This window comes from Euwallacea similis, chromosome 16 (genome assembly GCF_039881205.1).
Source record: "Euwallacea similis isolate ESF13 chromosome 16, ESF131.1, whole genome shotgun sequence".
Taxonomy (NCBI): domain Eukaryota; kingdom Metazoa; phylum Arthropoda; class Insecta; order Coleoptera; family Curculionidae; genus Euwallacea; species Euwallacea similis.
The window spans coordinates 684,095-707,943 of record NC_089624.1 but is presented as its reverse complement, the minus strand read 5'-3'; the positions used below and the strand labels follow the sequence as shown (position 1 = coordinate 707,943).

The 23,849-nt window shown below is 36.0% G+C and overlaps 1 protein-coding gene across 2 annotated transcripts in view; it reads right to left on the bottom strand.

The window, feature by feature from the left end:
• Window positions 1-23,647, bottom strand: part of tio (tiptop) — a 114,256-nt gene extending 90,609 nt beyond the window's left edge. For both annotated transcript variants that reach the window (XM_066398059.1, XM_066398057.1), the window contains exon 1: window positions 23,090-23,647. Coding sequence is in view for 1 of the 2 variants with exons in the window: in XM_066398057.1 (XP_066254154.1) it covers window positions 23,090-23,129 (40 nt within the window). In the remaining variant the exon portion in view is untranslated. The remainder of the gene's footprint in view (window positions 1-23,089) is intronic.
• Window positions 23,648-23,849: the final 202 nt, after the last annotated feature.

Below are 23,849 nucleotides of genomic sequence, written 5' to 3'. Positions count from 1 at the left end.
CTCGACACTGGTTTAGCTGAAAAAGGAAATCAAACCAAATTAATACATCGTAAAAAAGCGATAAAATGGCGGCCTGAAGTAATAAATGTTAGAATGATTATGAATATGATAATTCTATGATTTATAGGTTACTGCAGGTAGGTACACTTGCGGTGCCCGCTCTAATAGGTCAATAGATCCATAAAAATGTTTATGGAAGGCTGTAGGTTAATCATTATAAATGATAATTGATTTATAATTGGTATTTAATGAATATGTTGATGCTGTCCATCAGATTTTTACCTTGAACTTTTCAATTTTTTCCCTGATACAAAAATAATAGAAAGTTTTCACTGCATACGAATGTTGTTTCATGAATATTGAAGCGACGTAATTTTGCTTTCCTTATTAACTAGGACATTTCGAGTGCACGTTTTGAAAACGACTTTTGATTGAATATTACCATTTATTTACTATTCCGATCCAGATATTTTTGAAAAGACATATTAAGTTTAACAAGGCACATATACATACTGTTTGCCTAAAAGACATGTTCCTTCGCTGTAATATCTAACACCCTGAGAAATATAGGTTCAGCACCATTTTTGGCGCTGAATATAGCAGTATCTCAGAAATTTCAAGAGTTAGGACAGGAAGACAAGTGGAGAAAATTTTAAAAAGTTTTTTTGGAAACCAATCATCATTCACCGAATTAACTTTTTGCCTTTGATTTTTTTAAAATCTTTTGTAGCACCGAAATTATGTATTTTGTAGAAACTCATATAATTTTTATTTCTAAATATCGTTTAAATGAAAATTTCTCACGTTAAAGCACAATAATCGGACAATGAATAAGTCAGACAAATTTAATTTCTTACAAGTTTAAGATTTTTATACGTTTAACTGATCTGGCTGTTCAATCACAAATGCTTTTCAGTTTTACAAAACTGCAGATAAGATAAAAGAAAGTGTTGGGAGAATATTTGCTACATTACAGTCTATTCAACATAACGTTCATTTTATGGAGAGCAGTTAAATGAATTAATAATAACTAAGAATATTTCGAGGTCCATTAAGCATGGAAACGTTTTCAAATTTTTACGGTTTGACTTAGATTATTAAAAATCTCTCTCGCTCTGTATTTTCTCATTTCGAGTGAGAGGTTTCTGTATTAGAATTATGTATGTCAAAATTATGCATTTAATAAGTTTATGAGTTCTGCTATTCTTTTCATTGCCACTGATAGACGTTACCAACGTCTATAAATCGAATGTGGAATAATCGAAGCCTTGCTATTATTATTCATAAATCAGTTACCTTACAACAATATTTTATCGGAAACGAAACAAGCATTATTTATTACAAAAAAATGTGCGTTAATCGCATCAATAAAAAATATTATTTTTCTGCTTTAATTGAGCTTTAGTCATTATAGACGTCAGCTTTCAATGTTTCCATTAACTCACCGCCTTTGCAAGGTGTGTATCACCTGCTACAATAATGCATTACTTATTATTTAAGTAGGTAACAAAGAAATTTTCATCGGTGCAGTTCCTTAAAAGTTGATTTTTTCAAGTCATAAAAAAACATAATAGCTCATAGCCAGTTATCTCGCAAAGCATGTTAACTTAAAAGCGATTAACCAAATAAGCCTATTTATACCATGTCGCCTAATTTCATCAGCCATAAACAATACATGCAGCCTATAAATCCTTATTATGTTTGTGACAGAATGCTTTTAGTCGACTGTCAGCAAAGAGCACATAAAAATGATTCATTTAAAACGACTCCGGACCAGAAGCTTTCATGATGTCATTCTCGTGATGAATAAAAGCTCTAAGTAGTGTTAAATGTTTATAAGTAGGTCTGTCCAAGTCTGGGGAATTGAAGTCTTATCTATAATTATTACTTTTTTTCTATAGCAACCATCATATCAAGGAGGGATTTTTCAAGTACAATTTGTAAAACTATAATTCTCGAAGTATCGGATGGTTTAACAAAATACCAGCAAGTTGCGTCATGCGCGCAAAAGTGTTTTGGTTTATTACATTTTATTCAAGTGATGACTTGTATGTTGCTGAGGTCTGGTGAATCTCTTAAAAATTCCAAACCAAAAGGAATATTTCTCTAAACCCTTATCAAACAGACTGGAGAAAGTGAGAACATAAAGACGCAATACAGAAGAGCCAGTATGGCTCTCGTAAACGGAAATCAACAATTGGCCGCATGCCAAAGCTGAGGGAACTATTATAGTTACAAACGTCCAAAGAAACTCTTACGAAAACCGCGATGTGCAGCACTTATTTTAATAGATATATAGAACGTATTCAACTCTACATCACCATGATCACGAATGATCAACGAATTAACTGGAAATCAATAACATTCAGGAACGCATTATAGCTATCTCGAATTCGGTCCTTAATTCATATTGAGCTTCTCTTCCTTCCAGTTTCTGCTGACTTCATCAAGTGTCGTAAAAATATTACATTTCAATTCACCAGACGAATTCAAAAAATGATTAAAAGCCAACTAATGACGGTCAGTAGTTCCATGTTAATTTCATAATGCTGAAATTAAGACAGATTTATCCAAAATCTCGAACATCGAAAACATCTTCATGAAACCAACTGGAACTAGGTCAGTATAATTTACGACGGTATCTGCAGCATTTTAAAATAATCGCTCTTATTTTATTGCGACAATAAAATTTTATATTATGCGAAGTGAAATTGAGCTTTGACAATATTTACTGTCGATTTTTTATGGATGCTGCAACTGGCTTTAAGAATTCGACTACCTACTTTATTTTGTCCTTAATTAATGTAATTACGTTATACTAAGTGATTCGAAGTTAGTGACATGCACCAACAAACAGAACGCTCCATATTGCAGTGGACGCAAAATTCCAAGCCAGACCGTTACCAGTTTCGTGCTCGTTAGTACTCATCAGACAACAGTAAGCAAAATATTTTTAGGTGAGGCATCGTTGAAAAGTAACTACCTTCTTACCGGCATTGGACTATACTATTTCTCTCAATGGCTTTTTATGAGAAATAATTAAAACTAAAGAAATTCTACTACTAACTCCAATGATTATCACAGAAGAAACTTAATATTGTTTTATTAAGTAACACCCGGAATTTGTTTAATAATAATAATTATAGCTTAAAATGGGTATTTTCAAAATAACTTATGTTTTATACTATAAAAGACGATACATGTCTTTTCTAACCCTGCAAGTCACGGGGCACACACGTAAAGCCCGTTGCCAAGAAGAGACAAGTCGGGTCCTCTCAGTCGCGTAAATCACTCAAAAGTGACGTGGAGACCGCTGACTGCACAAGATTTGCGACTAAGCAAATGTCACAGATCGGGCAGAAAAAACAACCTTTATCTTTGTGTCTGTCCCCGGGATTCTCGGTTAAGACCGTGACATACGGCCGCATAGTTGCTGTTGTTGTCGTTTGTAACAATAGAGTTAAATTTGTTGGCATACAGTGGCTTCGAAAGGAGAATGTCTTCCAGTTGCCTTTTCTTCAAAGCCCGCGAGGGAGCCACTAGTTGCGAATATAATTTCAACCAGAACAAAACTGAACAGAAAAAAAGAGTCTTCCAGCCCACAATAGCCGAAACCCGAGAAAAATGAGCCCATAAAGGTTTCGTTTTCTAAAAATATCGACCGTCCGACACAATGGACGCGTCGATAGGCCGATAGATGTCCGGCTCAATCGAGTGCTTTGAACAGCGTCATCCAGTGCATTATTGTTTCTTCAATACCGATAAAGTTCGAAGTTTGCAGCATTTTATTCCGTTGGGAAAATAACGCTTTTGACAGGTTGGCTGATAAATACACCTGTTTTTCACGGCCACTTAGCGATGTGTACAGGGTCGGCTTTAAAAATTGTCAAGTTTTGATTTAAGAGCTTTCTAAGCGAGGTAAAAATTTTTATTTTTATGGTATTTAAATGAAAATAAAGTACCTATTAAAATGGTTATTTACGTATACAGGGTATTCCAGAAACAATAGAACATATAACCATTGGATGCTAAAGATACCCTTACAATACTCTTAGCACAAAAACAAAATCAACAAATATCTTACTACTCCATCAGTCGATTCATTGGTCGGTATTAAAATATCAATATTTGCCCTCATCAACCAAGCGCCATCATACCCTCACACAACGCTTATCACAAACACAAAGAATCAATAAACTGCATCTCTTGCTACTCCTTATAAGTCGATTTACTCGTCGATATTAAAGTATCAACATTTGCCCTCATCAACGAAACACCACTGTACTCTCACGCAACATTTATCACAAACACAAAATTAACAAACTGCATATCTTGCTACTCCTTTATAAGTGGGTTTATTTGTCGGGATTACAATTACAATATTCGTCCTCATCAACCAAGCACAACTATGCCCTTATACGACATTGCGTAATAAAATAATATGAAATAATACGATCGTTATGTAATGCACCGTAATAGTCCGTAATGCGAGGGTAATTTATAATATTTGGGCAGTGCACACAATCGGATTATAATTATTATCATTATTCGTTCGGTTCTTTGTGTGTATGGTGCGAATTGCTGCTGTAATGGGGAATCGATATTGGGCCGTTCGGCTCAGTTCCAATAAAGTTCCATTGGGAGTGACAGTGGCGTACCCGTCGTCGTCCGTTATCTGCATAATACATGCGCTCGGTACGAAGTTGCGCTCAATTAAATCTGAACGCAAACCGCAAAAGAAGCAAAACGGCAACAAATCGCCACGAAAACTGAACATATCGTCGCGTCGTATCGGACCCGATAAGTCAGTCAAGACCCGGCTTAACAAATAGCCTTCGTTAGTGTCTTTTTAACTTTTTAAGTAAAAGATCGGAATTCCTCATTAGCGGTTCGCCTAAAATCAACTGCCGGTGCTCGTGATCGACCCGATAACTTCTACCGGGTACTACCTAGCCTTTCTGATGCTGTTGACTTCGGACTATCTCGTGTCTGCTTTACCGCAATTTATGGTTCCTTTTTCGACTGTCACTACTGCGCCACTGTCAGGATAATAAACTGACGGCAATAACAAGTTCATATTTCAATGAAGTTTATGTCGGGCTGATGGAAAAGCCCCCGACAAGCACAACTGAAACTATGTGACGAATGATTGACGGGTTTGATGCATGCAAAGTATGATTCATTTCGGCGATACGACACGACGTCAACGGACATTTACCATTCGCCCTGATGCATGGATGGAGCAGTCATGAATATTTTGCAGGAATTGCTGTCGATAATGTACACAGATTATGTGATGTACTATTGACGTTTTTATGGCCTCAGGCTTATCGATGTCCGACCTAGATGGATACAGATAGATTCGCCCTTTCGGGAATAAGTTTATTATATTTTTCATTTCGCCACTCAGATACATAAAAACGCAACTTGCACTTTTATGCATATATTTGATTCTGTGATATTTCGTTTATCAAGAATGAGCATTAATTTTTCAACAAAATCTACCAGAGTCATGTCCGATGAATGGACTGGTCAAAGATGCGAGTAATTGCCTATTTATGTGATTTATATTCCTGCACAATTTTGCTAAATTTAAAAAGATTTTTGGTTCTCCCCTGTCCTATGGTATACTCCCTAAATACCTGTAGTATTTTAAGTCAAATTTTAATTAAAAACCAAGAACATATGCACTTTTTGTTCTTTCGCATTCCTTAAAATTTTTTACGAGTCGTCCAAAAACTTTACTGTTAGGCAATATTCTTTCGGAGTTAATAGATTCATAGGTGCATACGTACTTTTTACATTTTACGTTTTTTACGTTTTTCGTTTTACGATACAAAATTTTTGATGCTCTCAGTTAATTGGTTTCCCAAAAAGGATTTCATTCATAAATATAGTTTCATTCGATTTTGAGATATTCATAGTGATAAAAAAAGAATAATCCATTAACACAGGTGACAATTTGAAATAAAATTCATTGCATTTCCAGAATGAAATATCATGGATATTTAATCGTTATTTTTTCATCATAATTTGTTCAAAGCTGAAAAAATGTGGCGTAAAACTCATGACTTAAACCTGTTTATTCACTCGAAGAACTTAAGCTCCTCGCTAACACTCGTGGGTTATTAATAGCGTCCGAGGTATTAAGTTAAGAAAAAAGCATTTATTGAGAGTCATTTGCAAAGCTATAGGTTTGTCCGTTATTTTCGCTCTTCGAAGGCATTTCTGACTTTATGTTCATAACAACTTTTTCTGTTCATTCCCAGACAGCCCTAATATAACCAGTGTTAACCATGAAAAGTATAGAAACCCATTCTGTAGGTTGAAGCTCAAGAAACAATAAGAATGTATCGATTGTTCTATTTTTTTTTATATCTGGCCATGTCATGACCTGTATCGGTACAATCTGTCTGTTGGTAACAATAAATTCAGTTGACGTATCGTGATAGGCTTGGAAACAGAACTAATGCTACTCTTTTTAATTATTGTGCTCCGTGATAGATTTATGAGTAACAGAACCCTCCTCAACTTGCATGGCCTAGAAACAAAGCATATCGCATTTCCCTTAGAGAACGCTTGTAATGGAATGATAGGTATTAATAATAATCCTATTTTAATTCCAGCTTACAGAATACCTTTATCAACGAAAAAAAACTTTCCATTATTATGAAATATGTGATCTCAAAATATTTTGTAATTAGTGCGTTACAAATAACTATTTGTTTAAAAATTACCCGAATCTGCGAATTTGCATATTAAATATAAACAGATCTGATCTGACCCTTTTTACTAACTTCAAAATAATATGACCTTTATGAAACTGTTTATGAAACTGTTTATATTAGTACAAATTTATTTTATGTGTATATTGATTTTTATAAAATAATGTGGATAAACAGTGATCCCGTACCTCAAAAACCAAAAGAGATTTTACAAGCCGTTTAAGCAAGAACCTCGAGCACATCGACACGATTCATTTGAGCGATTTTTTAAAATTATTTGCTCTACGTATTCGCAAGATATGAACATATGAATTTTGAAAGTGGCAAAAAGTAGACACTTGCTCCCTTCGGACATTTTGGTAAAAATGTAAAAATTTTTGATGTGCTGTTTAATAGAGCGATATGGGTCCTATATTGATTCTGGCTACCTCCAGTAATGTCCTGGAGCATTGGAAAAACATTTTTAAGAACCTTCATTAAACAGCACTTTCAAAATCGCAAAAAATAGGGCAATCAACATTTCTTGCAGCTCAAACTGTTCGAGCCAATCCCAAAATAATTCAGGATTTACTTCATCCGGGTGACTCCAAATCACGATATAATTAAATCCTTTTTATTACACACAAACTTGGTTAGTTCCAGTGTTAAATATGTGGAAGGCCTGTGAAATATGATTCTCTGGCTAAATAACCATTCAAGTTTCGTTTCATCTTCGTGAAATACGATCAATGGATCAGGATTCAGTTTAAATATATTGAAGTTTCAAGCCCACTTGAAATTATAGTACGAATGTGGTTACGTACAAATATTCATATGCATTACGTACAACTCGCTCATAGCTTCACTCGTGAAAACTGATGTATTAAAACCATCTTGTATTCAATTCCCTGACAACAGAACAATGTTCGATGTAACAGAGTTGAAGAGGTGAGGCCGGAGGTGACGTAGAGGCAATTTTAAATTTTTGCTAATTTTTTGAAAGTTCTGATTATATTTTCTCCTTAATTAGAATTGATGACTAACTTATCCACCAAAATATGATGTGGAACAATCTGAAAAAAGGAGAAAAAAAGAAGAGGGAAGAGCAGAAGAAAATGCAACAGAATATGACAGATTTTCGGAGTTTTTACTTATATTTAATGTAACAGCGTTTAGAAGTAACAATATTGACCCCAAAATTATGGTGCGAAAAATTCTGGAACAATATAATAAAATCCCAATTATTATACAAATTCATACATGTGAGAAGAACTGAAGGACTACTAAAATTCAGGCAAGATAGAAAGAAAATTGTCACAAGTGAACCATTCTGAATGCTGATTTTCGTACTACTCACAAGACAACCCCGCTTTCTTTTCTTTTAATTTTTTGGTAATATTTTTCAATGTCCATTAATTAAATTGATGTTGAAGCGATCCTAGGCGATTTTACTTTTATGACCCTGTAGCACTTTTGAAATTTGCATAAATGCGATTGTCCTATGGCATGTTCAGAAATGGAATGTTATTACCGCTGCACAGAAAATGGTGATATTCAGTTTTAAAGCAAAATTTTCAATTTTGTCTTGATTTATTCTATGTACCGCAAAGCCGAGAAATTACTAAAACGTATTTGGTTTAAATGTAAAATTTTTAGTAGCTAACATGGTTGTTTGCGTTTCTACATTTCCATTTTATTCCCAATGATTCGAAATAATTGACAGATAGCAAAAAGCAATAAAGTTCAATTTAAACAAGTGTATGTATATTTAATTAGTTTTGTAAAGTGTATTACTAGTACTTTATTCATAGATGGATATGTACCAATTAAGAGGCCTGATAAGAAAATTTGAATTATATTGCGACATCGCTCATTTGTACCACTTAATCGCATTCTTGTTAACGTCTTCAAAGAGGATTGATGCAATAATTCTTTATAATGTTAAAGCGCACCAAACAATGAAGTTCTGCATGGGTGTAACGCGCGTTGTTGAATCACGCTTCGCCCTGTTTGTTACATAACAAAAAAGATGGATTAATTCATTATTTACTGTGCCTATTACATGCAACACGGATGCATAATTTACCAACTGATAATGGTTAGATGGTTTCAAATCTTGAGTTAAATATATGAACCTTACATAATGGGAAAATATGGTGCTTAGAGTCTACTGAGGTAAACATTACTTTGGCAAACTTAGTACCAAAACGATAATGAAAAAATATTCTGGATATGTAAGCAAAAAGAAAAAAAAGAGAATTAGGAAGAGTCCCTGTTAAGAGAAAGTCTAAATCGCTTATTTTCCGAAACGCTGAATACACTATATGAAGCAATTTGCTGGAAAATTGCAGTAAAAAATATGGGTCGCTCTTCTGTTCAAGATAAATGGAGACAAATTGCTTGTAATTTGGCCTGGTGGGGTGATACGCATAACATCCCGACACTTCAAATCATAAAGCAAGCAACCATAGATTTGTTTTAAGTTATCGAATGTCATTCAACTTACTCCAGTTCTCCAAACAAAATTTGCATTTATTCATCAAATCGTCAATATAAAACGACCTTCCTCTGCGTCGACCGAAAGACATTTACGCGCAGATATTTAATTTCTCGAAGAATTCAAATAAATCTGGTTAAAAGCCCATAAGTGGGAATGCGTTCAGAAACCGGTATGTATAACTTAAACCGGTGAAAAAGACCTGATCTTAGATAAAAGCAGTTAAGCGAGGAGGTATGGCACTAAATGAGCCTGGCCTAAGTAAATACAGTCGTCGGTTAGGCGCGCAAATAAGTGTTATTGTCATAACATAGGAGACGAGATTCAACTCTTTACGAGACTTGACATAATGAGCCGTTTATCTTCACTTTTATCGAAACTCTATTAAACCCTCGATTAAACCTGTATCAGGTTATCTACTTGGGATATTTCCTACAATAACACAGGTCCTTCAACAACTGGTACCTTAAATTATTAGTTAAAGCAATATAGTCTTCAAAAGGTGAAACCTGTCCAATCGCATTCCGTGAACCCTTTTTCAGTGAGGGATAGACAAGGGACGTTTCAATCGGACCGTCAGTTACGGTTCACGTCCGTCGACGTTGTCGTTCTCCGGAAACCTTTGATGTTTTAATTAGTTTTCTTGATTCCCTTCCTGCAGGCTTGCAGGACGTTTTGACGGCTCAGTGGCGACAGTCTCTGTTTTTAGCCCTTTATTATTGAAAATCAAACTGGAAATATTCTCTTTTTCTTTCCGAACAGCAGACAAGTGATATTAGATATTGGACGGCTAATATCCCAAAGGGCATTTGATGGGTCGCCTTGTCGAAGTAATTTAATTATTTATTGTCTCTTTTTCCACATGGATTTTAATCGAATTTCGATTGCTGAGAAAGGGAACGTTTCCTCCCGTCCTCGTCCCAATATTTGCCATCTCATCGTGAGCCACGGCATGAATGAGCTGAATGAATGGTTAGACAATTTTACGTCGAGTCACGCCGTCGAGTTTACGCACCACGATATCGATCTGTCTATGTTAGGGATGTGTAATTTCTCTCGTAATTCAAGGTTGTATGATATGCAACTTTCTAAATAAAACAACTAAGGCAAAAACTATGCAACGAAACAATTTTACTGAGGTTCAAAATCATTATTGTGTAACAAGTGGCACTACAGAAGAAATATAAGCAATCAGAACCAAAAACTAACACAAACTAAATCTCAAAATATTCGCAGAATATGCAGAATTTGCAGAATATAATTAATGTTACGTTTAAATATGATGGACTCAGGCCTGACTGGAAGTGGCTTTAAGTAAAGCGGGATTCATGATGCCGTTAAAGTACGTACGTAACGTAAGGCTAAGACGTAAGAAGGATAAAGTTGGATTACTAGTTTCTTTAATGCAAGCCGTAAAAATTGTCGTTAAGAATCTATATTAAATAATACATTGATGATGGATTTGATAGATGTCATGTCTTATGTTAACTTGTTCGTCTCAAAACAGAAAAAAGCTTAAAACAATCGACATGTCCATTCTTCTTATGTTTTAACGTTACATCTTGCGTCGTAAGTTAACGAAACTATAAATCCAGCTTAAGATATAACAGCTATTTAATGAACAAGTGCATTAATCGCTCATTAATATACCTGTGAATAAAGAAAACGTAACGCAATAAAATTATAAATAATTCAACTTTCGGAATTAAAAAGTCACTCTTCTTCCTTGAGAGTAAAAAAGTTTCGGAATTAAAAATTAAAAAGAAATTAAAAAGAGATTGAAAACCGAATTTTGAACTTCATTGAGATTGAAAAAAGAAAATCTACAGACACTCATCACATGACAAGTATACAGCATTACGATTGGTGGGACGCAAACCACAAGCGAGGCCTATTTATCGATGCAAAATCATGCATTAGTGGGGGTCATTAATGGATGATTTTGCATGCATTAAAGAAACAGGTTAATATCTACTCGACGCAAAAGATATTTTAGCAAAGAATTTAAACACGCACATTCACCTCAATTTGACTGAAGGAATGGTGCGAGACAATCGTAATACTTGTCGTAGTCAATAAAATCTTGATATTTGGAAACGAATGTTTGTATCGGTATTAGTTTGTAAATCACTCAGTATCGGCCCTAATTGCCACTTTCTGCAAGCTGTCCTTGAACAAAGTTATCTTAATTAGTTCTGTCTAAATGAACGTAAATTTTTGAGACCATAAACAAACATTTTCAGGTAGCGTCCTTTTTAATAAGACACAAATCACGTCCAATTCGAATGGCCGCGTTCATAGTAGGCCAGTTGGATCAAAAACATTCTTTCTTGAAGCAGGATCTCCATAATTTCTTGGGCAGAGCATTATAGCGGCTAAATTATTGGCTTCTCGAATGTATACATCACTGACAATACACACACTCAGCATGCAAGCAATGGCGGATCAAGTTCATAAAATGCCTGAGTTGTGACCGAGCCGAGGCCTTGTCTCAATAAATTTGGCTTTTTTACTGTATTAATTTTCCTTAATATTTGGCCTTTTGATTACTGAAATGCTTCGCCGAGTTTTCTTCCTTTTTTTGCGACTGGTTTGATGTAAGTTATTTCGAAGGGTCGGATTCATTTTTTAATAAAATATTTTTTAAGAAACAAAGGCAGCATGGGATAATTTGTTAGACAAGTAAAACCCGTAAAATATGGTATAAAGCCTTGCAGTGTAATGCACTCAACTCAGGCCTCACTCTTCATGTTTACTGAGGATTAAAAAGAGAGATAAAGTCGGTTTTTCATTACCTAGACTTATCGTATTTTTTTTGCCAGTGAAACACTGTCAGGGATGGGTAAATACGCCTAGAATACTACTTTGCAGGACAGTTCGAAAAAATGCTTGTAGTAAATTATAATCAGTGTTGGTTTTACTTACTACGAAAGTGCAGTAAAATGATTTTACTGCATGCATTTGTAAGCTGAAAGTAGCACTTTACTATAAAAAGTTATGCTGCCCAAAATTCAAAATGGCATATGTCAATGTCAATTTTTTTTGTGGGTAAGACATAGATGTACCTGCCGGAAAACTTTTTACCGCCCGTGTACGTGCGTTTACTTTACCCCTTTTTACCAACTCTCTGGATCCTGGAAGAAGAATTTACAAATATTGCGATGGGTGTAGTTTATGCAAGAATCAATCTCATAAGTGTACTAGAGATCTTTCCCCTGCATGTGAAATTTTGACTGTGGTTGATAAAGACAATTATTTCCTCCTTCTTCAAACTCTCAAAACTAGCGCAGCCGAAAAAATCAAAAAACCAAAATAAGAGTCCATAAAAATTCAACTCTGAAGTTTTGCATATTTTAAACAGGTTCGGTACCAATGGGGCTCAAAGTTATAATTAGTTGCCTGTCATATTATACAGGGAGCAATATGTTACTTCTATGGCCAAATATGCAACCAGTGTTAAATAATATGAGCTGAAGACAGTGTTAACACAAAGATGTTAACCTGGACACCATGTGTGATGAAAATGACACATTGGTGAACATTTTGTTGTTTTAATTTTTTCAACATTTATTGAGAGAAGACAACCCTCAAAGTTTGTACGTTCACCACAACAACACCCTGTATAGATCCTAGTACAATGCCACATAAAGATCAGTCATCTCAACTAGCTCTCTTATCATTAGTTTTATAGACTGGGCACCTGTTTCACTTTTCATTTATTACTCACTATCACCCTGTTTATTTGAACATAGAAAACTATAAGTTTAAATATAATAGTGCTTTCAATTGCCAAATAATAGTAATGGCGAGGTATCTACCAAGATATCTTAATAACACAAATAAAGTTCGTTCTATGGATATTGGTTATGAGACTTAATTCGTAGGTGTTTTGGAGCTCTGTGAGTAAGGATACATTGGAGTAAAAATCCATCCGATTCTTTGATTAGATCGGTAGAAGTTTGAATCAATTGCATCTATTTAGTGATACCGAACCCATTTGATTATTCCATCTAATGGAAGCTCAATTTCAATAATTTAAAATTATTGAAGGGAGAATTACAGAAGAACAGAAAGTAATTCAGAAAGAGAAGAATATCCAAAAAGAACAGATTCAGTTTGACTCATATGTTATTTCAGTCTTAATTGGTTTCTAATCCCGACCTTATCCCACTAAATACCACCTTTGATATACAATTCACATCATCAATTTCGGTACAATTCTCTTGAAAAAGAGGATTTGATGCAGTTTCTTCATTTTGATCTAAATTTCGATTCTGAACGTGTATATCTATATTTTTAAAGTTGATATGAGCTTTATTCGATCCAAGAATCGGATTAAAAATCACGATATATAAGCGCTCTATGATCTCAGCTTTGACGTTTTAGGAATTTTCTAGATCTGTTATATTGTTTTGATGTTTTACTCCATCTATTGTAATACCAGGGCAAAACATTGGTGTTGTGCTGATCAGACCAATATTCCAGATCACATCATTGACATAAATTCAGTCATCATTTAGTCAGTCAATTTTAAGATCTTTTTCTGATCTAGTTATTCAAGAACAGGAAACCCATTCTATGACAGGCCATTACTTATTCATAGCTTAAATAATTCTATTTGTAAAAGACTTTTTCATATATGTATGACTACCATCATAGCAAATTTCTCGCTATAAGTAAGCACAGTAAATTATTATAATGTAAACTTGGAAAAATGTCTTTACTTTACGACATTGCAGGAATCTGAAGCCTTTCTATAATGGCAAATATACTGCATATTGAGTTTTCACCATTTATCGAGACCTCGTCATCAAATCTGGCCCCTCGTCGACACCTAAACCAGAGAAAAACATTCTTCAGGGGTAAACAGGTTGGTGGGGAATACTTTCTCCCTACTATCAAGTCAGGCTGAACTTCAATTATAACGGAATGTGTCCTATCATACACTTTAACGTTTCCTTTTTACTAACTTATATCTCGAGATGGCAATTACGCATAATAATTAACGACCATTATAATGATAATGACCGGACCTTTCCAATATATGGAGATCATTTCAAAACGTCAGCTTTAAAACATCAGACGCAATATTTTTATAGAAATCACTCGGATCAAAAAAGCGTTTCGACATTAACCTTTTTCGGGCCGGACATTTTTGCATATTAATCGAGTCACTCCGGCCATAAAACTGTTTTTCCTTTTAAATTTTGCAATAAATAACGAAAAACAATCAAATAAATTCTGTTTCATCAGCAGATTAATCACCGTACAGTATGATGAAACGTCCGAATGGAGTGAATTAATGTTTTCAGGTTTCGAATCAGGTATTGGACATATTTTATATAATAAATAAAACCCGGTTGTGTCCAGGATTTTGTTTAAATTTAACGATTGAAACGAATTAATTACGAAGTTTTTTGCCGGACTTGATAAATCGGCAGAATTTTAAAATGGCCGTGTTTCGGAGTTGATAGCGACCGTTTGATTAAAGCTCATCTATTTTATTGAATATTTTATTTACGTGACGTTGGAAATAATGATAAAACATAACCAGAGAACGATGAGTACCACGCATCTGTTCAGTCCAGTTAAACGCTTTTACACCCAAAAATAATTGTTACCAACTACTCAATCTTATGGTTTTTGCATGAAATTTACCTGTTACGAACCGGTAAACGTATAAAGACAATTAAAATTTATAAAATTTTGCCCGGTATGTAAAGATTTACAGTTGCCTTTAAACTTTGCCTGGACGATATTGTTACGAAGAGCGCAACCCCTTATGGTACAATGCGACGCTGTACTGCTGCGAAGAAAAACAAACTGCTCGAGTAATTTTGTTAGTTGTTTTCGAGGTGACTATGAAAGAGAAATTTTTACTGTCCTAAAACAGTAAGTAAATCACGTACTTAACCACCTAATTGGTCTCAGACCATCAAGAGGCATTGCTGCGCTCAGATTTCAAATTTTGTCGTCGACCAGTGAGTTTTTCTTACTGTACTTAGCATGGCATGGCTTTTCAGATCGTCTCACTATATTCAGGAAGTATCAAGTTATTCGCGAGAAACTACATATACCCACTTGCTACACTGTGGTTAAAGCCTACAGGAAATAACAGTTTCTGCATTCAACATGACAACTTACAAGTATCGACTGCAAAACAGCTCCAGTGTAGATATTAAAAAGGAATAAAAATCAAGAAGAGAACAGTAATCATCGTCAGTTTCAAAATAAACCACTCGGGTGTAAAAACCCAAACCTTCTACCTGGAAACAAACAGGAGGAAGTCTGTGTAACATCGCAATTCTTCATTGCGTGGTACGGCTAACTATCTGTCAGAAACCTGAAGAGACGACTGTGTAAACGACACAAATCAGGAGGTCTGTAGCCAAACAAGGAAACTGTTAAAATATCGTGCATGTAATAATGTGATGCAGAAAATCTTTAGGATTGCAACATGTCATTTTCTCATATACATTTTCATAAACTGATTGCCTTCAATAATGAAAGCTGACGTTTCAAATAGAATCCCTTCATCGAAACAAGGGCACACCTTAAACAGAACAAAGAATGCCGCATCGCGTTGCCCCCTTTCCCCCGTACGCCAAACTGCATTTTCTCCCAGGTCAGTCAGTAGCGTCGCCTGACGGCATCCCCCTCCTCGTTCCAACCCCCCTTTCTCCCAGTTTCTGAGCTGTCCGTCTCCCGTCAGCCCGTCAGCCGTCGATCGATCAGTCTGTGGCTCAAAGCGATGCACGTTCAGGTCAAAAGACGTCTGCCCGGGCACCGGCGACAATACCCCCTTTATCCCCCCCTTCGGGGACCTCTCCCCCTCCACTCCCCCGGGGGGTCCCCCGCCTGCCTGTCACTGCAAGGAGACGTCGACGTTTCAATCTGGAGACGGACAGGGACACTCCGAGTGCAACTGCAGCGGGATTCTGGAGTGGCATTGATTTCATATTCGTTATTCGCCCTAGTTTTTCTTCCCAGTATACCGGGTGGATGCAAGTCGGAGGAGTTGACGTTGCAGCTAGGAGTGGGAGTCCTTAAATTAAGTGGGAAATTGCTTTAGAATTAGGGAGATAAAGAAACTTTAATAAGGAGCTGCAGTCGTTGGATTTTTAAAGGCATAGCAACCGACCATTTTTTGGCTTTAGTTTAGTGAAAAAAAGTTGAAACTGCTTAGGACGAGGCAGTGCGCCTGAATTTTCAAGCCCGGCTTGTGAAACGAACGAACTGATTAGAGCTAAATTATTAATGTGCTGTTAACTTTAGCGACAAGTTAATATTTTGCATTACTTTCTATGGAAAACAATTAAAGTTGGCACCACCTTAATAACTTAACCCTTGAAAACATTTAATCGTAGATTAACCTATTAGGCTAAATAACTTAGCAAGAATATAATTCACTATTATAATCATTTTATTTAATTGAAGTTACTCGTATACTCGCCTGTTGATTCTTCTAACAGATCAATAATTTTGGATGTATTACGTATGTATTACAATTTATGTATCTAAGAGTGCGAACGTTAAATCCTTAAAATCAATCAAAAGGGAGCATAGGGAAGAAACTAATAATATTCAGAGAATTTTTCTGTGCCAGAAATGGGCAGACAAATACAGCTTAACTTGCAGCTCTAATTTCCCAACAATTTTTCAATATTTATTTAAGCTACGATTTCCTAAGAAAGAAATGCCACAATAAAGCATGACCCGTGCATTTTACATTCATGCAGTTTTTTATGCAACGCTAGGTAAGACCGTGATTGACAGTGGAAAATACTATTGACGCCATGTGCCATTTAATGAATTCTTTAAGCACGCACATTTTTTAGTGCTTTTAAACCGTTATTCTAATGTATTTAAACTTTTTTGTCCGATCTTAAGTGAACATTGCACGAGCACTGAATAGAGATTTTCTACAAATTAGTTTGCTCATAGAACTTGCTCTAAGCAATATTTGAACAGTTTGGCAATGTCTAGTGAAAATTCTCTTTCAATGTGTTCCATTACTTCTTTGATTAGCACCATTTTCATTAGTTAAGGAAACCACATCAGAACCAATGAGAACGTCTTCGTATGTGGGACTTCTTATAACGCTAATTATCTGTTTCAATGATATCTCCCGCTTATGGATTTTGGACAGCTTATAGCATGGGATGATGGCAAGTATAACTATGACAATCAAATTGCCTCCTCAATTTTTATCGGCGAGCACAGAAGATTACTCATTGCCTTATCGCTTTGGACTATGTTCACCGCAGATGCAGACGAAATGTCCTTGAAACAAGGCTTCAGAACCCGGAAAACGATAAGGAATATAATACTTTTTCTATCTGTAAGTTAGTCATTTAATAGCATTTCCTCTTCCTTCCATCAGTTCCTTCTTGGTTAGTTCAGTGGTAGTACTTTTCCAATCCAGATGTTCCAATTATCATGAATTTTCCCTTCTTTTTTATACATTCTTTCGTCTTGTTCATAGATTTTCACATTCGCCACATTCACTCTATTTTTCCTACTATTTATATCGTCTTCAGGCACTTTCATATTCTGCACGGAGTTAACACAATTTTTTACATATTCACTAATGTTTTCCTCAAAAACTGCGTTTTTTTTTCACTCCAACCTACGTTTGATAGTTATGAAAATTTAGTGTCAGAAGTCTCATTTTAAAATTGAGTATTCCATTCACCACCTATTGTACCGTAGAAATAACACTGACAGAAATTTTATTGCTATGTCTGTGAGAAAAAAATGTTTCATAAATTCACGAATTCTCCTCATCCATCATAATTCTCGCATTGAAACTTTTAGATAATTTTAGAACGATATGGATTCATGCAATCTAGTTTAGAATTTTTTTTTATTCATCTCAAAGTGTATTCATTCATATTTCCCTAAAAAGCATCGCTAACACACTTGTTTTATTACACACGATTATTATTATTGGTCGATGCACTAAGATATACAGAATCCACCTGATATAACAAACATTCCCATACACATTATTACATGCTGTTAACAGGCAATTTTTACTATTGAAACTCGCCACGGGTCTTGAATACGTTGGGCTATTAATTAGAGAAATATGTAAATTATAATTTAAATTACGATATTAAATACATCTTTTACGACACATCCTGTTTGGTCGTACTTGCGGTTGATCGTGCCGTTTTTACTTGCATCTTTGCTAGGTGATACATCAGAGGCCAGAAGTTGAGCTAGATGAATGTTTTTAACGTCCATCAGAAGTGATTTACAATTTTGTTTATCAACTAAATTAAACGATTTTTTTTATAGATGATTTGTTATTTCTCTGGGTTCGCATATACGTTGAAATATTCGATATTAATTCATAATATGATTTCTAAAAGCCCGCATGCAGACGATACCATGCTAATGGCCGCCCAGAACATTAATTACAGTTAATGTGCTAATAATCTTGTTTTATTTTATTTTGTAATATCTTCTTTAGGAACTAATGATTGTAATAATAATTAGCCTGCTTTCGGGATTTTTTATTGTTCAGAGGACTGTTGTCGCCACAATTTGCACCACTAAGAAGGCAATTTACCTACAAACCTGTTATCTGATCGAATGAAATTAAACCATGTAATATGCCGGTTATGACTGATTACTATGATCATCAGAATTTCATCAACCCAAAGGGTCGATTTCAAAAATAGCACCGAGGAAAAAACTAAATGGCTCGGCAACGTCCGCAAATTGGCTTATAACCTGTCATTTAGGGGATCAAACTGGGCCTTTATTGTGTAATAAAATGTTTTACGGTCTTGTAGACAGTGCCGGATAGCCTCTTTGGGCGGCGTATTATTTTCAAGTGTCTATATATATGCGACTTAATGGATTTTACTTAGCCTTCAAGTGAAAGTTAGAGCCATTTGGGTTAAAGTTCTTACTGTGCAAGCTAAATTGTTTTGCCTTGAAGTCGCTATACCAGTCTTTTCCATCAATTGCATTGCGGATGGCTAACCAGCAGATTTGCATGAATATTCATAATCAGTAGAAATATTAAGATTCTTTCAGTTTAAGTGTTTACTGGAATTATCGACAAAGTGCTTGATTTATTGGCAAACATACTTTTCTTGAAGCTGTCGTACGTCACTATTGGCTTCTAAGAAATTCCTAATCAGATAATTAGCTAATCTATTGTGCAGTTATCCTTACCGCTATGAGGTATGGAAGACATACTATACTATAGGTTCAAATTACATATACATACATATACGTACATATATGTATATATACAACCTATAGTATAGTATGTTTATATATGGCATAGATAACTAAAACCGAAGCAACTTGAACTAACCTAAACTAAAACTAATCAAAATAAAATAATCTGATGAAAACTGGACCCTCGATTTGAAACAAAAGTAAGAATTTTAGGTCGCTTCAGTAGTGTAAGAAAATATACATATTTAGAATTGCACATTAGATCAGAAATGTCATAAAATCTGGATATACCGTAAAATAACTAAACCGTTGACCCCGGCACGCTTCAGTATTTTAATAGATTCACTTGATGTAGATGAAAATTTTAAAATGAAAAATGAAAATGAACACTGGGCTATAATATTTAATCCTAAGCCAGATTTTTAAATGAATACGAACACTGATATACCTACCTCAAACATGGCCGATAAAACTATTAATAAACGATAAAAAATTTCATGAAATTTTTATAATCAGATTTTAATTAATAACTTGGAAAATGAGAAATAATATAGTAGTGTGGGTACGTTTAGTTCCTGAGGGATGGCAGTTAACATTCGTTAGAAGAATGGAATATTTGCGAAAAACATCACGCGCATATGTAAACCAATACGACAAATCAATAACTGTAAAATATAGAAATTAAAACGGTTCCTTTCCAAAAATCGCACACAAGAAGAACATCGCAATTACGTTGAAAAGGTGACGTTTTTGGTTAAATGGAAAAAGTTCTACGACACAAAAACGGCTTGAAAGGAAAAATAACCTGAACTAACCAAACCACACTCTTAATATGTGGATTTATGAGTTCTACGAAACAGCCTGTCTATCGCTTTTCTTGACATATTTAGGTTAGTTCGGGTTAAGATTTTTATTATGAAGTCCAAAAGTTATAGACTATAATTGACGAGACCTTTTAAGTAAGTCTTTTGGTCCTATTGTGACGAAAGACGGCCTTCGCAAGTGTGACGGCTCGGGTGAACTTTTTAATCACCGCCCCCCTACCCCCAAGAAAAACCGCCGACAAAGAAAGTCCAACACCCTTCCTGGTCCGCGACCCTGGACCATCGTCCAATTTCGCTCCCCCCGCCCATTTCCCATAAAGCCGATACTTATCGTAGTCCCTGCAATACGCAGTCAAATTCGTCTTTTCGGAATGACCTTGAAATGGTTAATATTTAAATGATATAACACCCATAGGGTTTGCTTGTGGCGTTGAGTGAATAATAGAATTCCGTGAGGCTTCAGTCCCACTATATTGTGCCTATCTCTGCTCCCTCGACCCAAAGTCTTCTCGGAGCGATATGCAAAAGGAAGCCACCGGAACAGGTTTCTTTCGATTGAAAAATGCCCGCGATGCGACGTCTTATCTCTGCGATCTGCGGCCGCCATGTTGCATACGCACGCACATTACCGAAGAACATTCACATCGAGTCGGAATGTTGTGATAGATGTGGCTTAATTACAGGTGATATTGATCCCAAATCTATATTTCATCTCGCTGACTTGTGAGTAATTAAACCGCCACGCTCGACTTGACGATGGTGATGATCCGATTACTTGATTTCAGCTCATTTCTTTCTCCATTTCCATGGACCTTCTAAATAATGGCCGCCTTTCGAGAAGAAAACAACGGCCTGTCAACGTAAAGCTGGGGCCACGTTGTAAATTTCGAAACGTCCTACGCGAGATATCGGATGGACGAACGTGCGACAAGCACTCGGGGGCGAAACGTCCTGAGTCTATCATAAATAGGCCAACTTTACGGCTTTTTGGAGAGAATTGAGCATTCAGTATCAGGACAGGGGTGGAAGGATACCATAATATAGCTTAAATCATGTCTAAGCTCTTGGCCGTGTGGGTGGAAAGGTCTCAATATTACAGCAGTGAAATCGTGTTTAGGTGACCTGTCATTGGAAACTGTGCAATTTATATCGCATAATATCGTACCAGCTATTAGTTTTCGTAGAGGTCTTTGCAATTCGATTCTCATTATCTACGATAATGGGCAGAGGGTCGGTTAAATGGGCATAGAATTAAGAAAGATTATAGAAGTCAAAAATAAAGCCTTACGACTCTTACATGTTTACAACTCTAATTTCATCAACTGCTTAACACGATGCCTCTAATTTTGATATTCATTCAGATTTTGTTCTAAGCTAAAACTTACAAGTAGTCGGAAAATACGAGAAATTAGCGGTAGATAAGCAAAGGGCTTCCACTTTCAGCGCCGTTTTAAGGCCTCTGTCACTGGAAACTTTGCAATTTGTATCTTATAATATTGTACCAGCTATTGGTTTTCGTAGAGATCTTTGCAGAGTCTTAGATTTGGCCGGATATTTTATTGCTTGTCTTCTCGTGCTTTCTTTATAGTAAGAAGTAACGAGACCTGTTTGTATCAAAATCAGTAGAGCGCATCTCGAGTACTTTTGGAAGAAGCTAAAAATCTGAGCTCGGCTGGTATCTCACGGTCCCATGAATAAAATCATGAAAGAGTGCTAATAGTCACAGTTAGAAAAGGAACGACATTCAAACGTGATGAGTCACAAGTGACTTGACAACGAAATTTATCTGATTTTTTATCCACTAGAATGTTCTCTTCCTTTTCTAATTTATCCGACAGCAAACTACGATCTGATGACATTTATATGGCATTTTAAATTTTTTATTAATGAACGGAACTGACAGTCACTGCCTGGAGAAACCACTTTACGGGGGAAAAGGAAGTTAACATATCTGACATAAAAAATAAAATCTTGCAACTGTTTTAATAAGATTAATAAAATAAATCTTATAAATACGTTCGTCATTCCTCGTCATTGATTCTCGTTAATTTTGATTATTCATTCAGCTAGGTAGTAAACCACATGGGGAAAAATAACAACTTAACGTTTATATGGTTGATATTCTTAATCCTATTGAACGTTTCGAATGAAAATGATGAACATTGATCGCTAGCAGTCGCACCTCCCGATAAACTGCAAGTAAGAATAAAGCAGAGAAAAAAGAAAATTCTCGCAAAGCGAGAGTTGACAAAGTCGACATTTGAAAAAATTCTCGCCTAACGAGTGTATGTATTCAACAAGTGGCTGCTAATGCGCTGAACAGGAAATTTAAAAATCTGTTGTTAGATGCAGCTTTATAGCTGCCTGGGATTACTAGCGAAAATCAACTCGTAAAATTCTTTATATTCAAATTAAACAAGAATAATTCAGGTGAGATGAAATGAGAGCAGTATCAAATGAGTTCTGCTCGACGATATTTAGCAAAGTATTTTGCGTAAAAGTGAACATTAATCTTCAAAAATCAGCCACTCAGTAACTAATGGAAATCTGTTCATCCTGAAGTGGATAAATAGAACAAAAAAGCCTGTGTGCAACAAATAGCCGCAAATTGAATGGAATGCCTCAAAAAAGACCGTGTTTACACGACGAGTTTGCGAGGGTGACAAGCGCGCCAACACCGAATAAACCGGGAGTAAATTCCTTTGAAAATTCGTTGGCGAACCGAATGCCGTTCGACTCTTTTAACATTTTTGTTTGGTTTGGTTCATCGATGACACTTAAGGTTTCCGAAAACCGATAACTGGACTCATTTGTGTTAGGAACGTTATTATTTTGAGAACAACTACTAATATACATTGACTTACATTTCATTCGCTTGGGGCAGTCTTGCTTTCTCCTGGGCATCTTAGTGGATGGGGCGGCCGCCTCCAGCCTCCTCAAGTGGCGCAAAATTTTGACTGATTGTTCTTTCACATTTTAGACCACAAACTTCAGTTCATAGTTTAACCTAAAACGTCTGGCCTCCCAGCACGGGCTTCGGGGGGCTCGGGGCGCGTCAACAGGTTGTTTAGTGCGTGCGGCAATACTTTATTTACAACAACAAGATACAAACAAATGATAACCAGTAGATAAACAAACACACATCACATAGTCGTATACATCGTTAATGATCGGGGGCGATCGGCAATGACAACTGTCAGTCGACGTCGGGCGCATCAAAGCGATGAGAGCGTCACGACTGTCACTCGCCGCAATCGTGTCAATCAGGGGAAAAACAAATGAGTATCAGGAACAAGTGGCGGCGAGCAACCTTCTCGCGAGCAGCGCCTTCGCGGACTAAATGAGTGACAGCACAGAGCGCGACGTTGCCCCTTCCCCTTCGTCGAGCAGCGACAACGGCGCGCCGTTTCGTCAGGTTTGGAAACGTGTGTGAGCGCGAAGAGCCGGTGGCGTCGCGAAAAGATTCGCGCTGATGAGCCATCAGCTTTCGTTGTTGCCAAATTGTTGCCTAGAGATTTTCCAGTTCTTAAAAAGATTGTGCTTTTTAAGATTTTGTTCTAAGTAAACAGGTCTGTAATATTTAATCGATTGAGGAGCCGGTATATTTTCTTTAAATAAGCATTA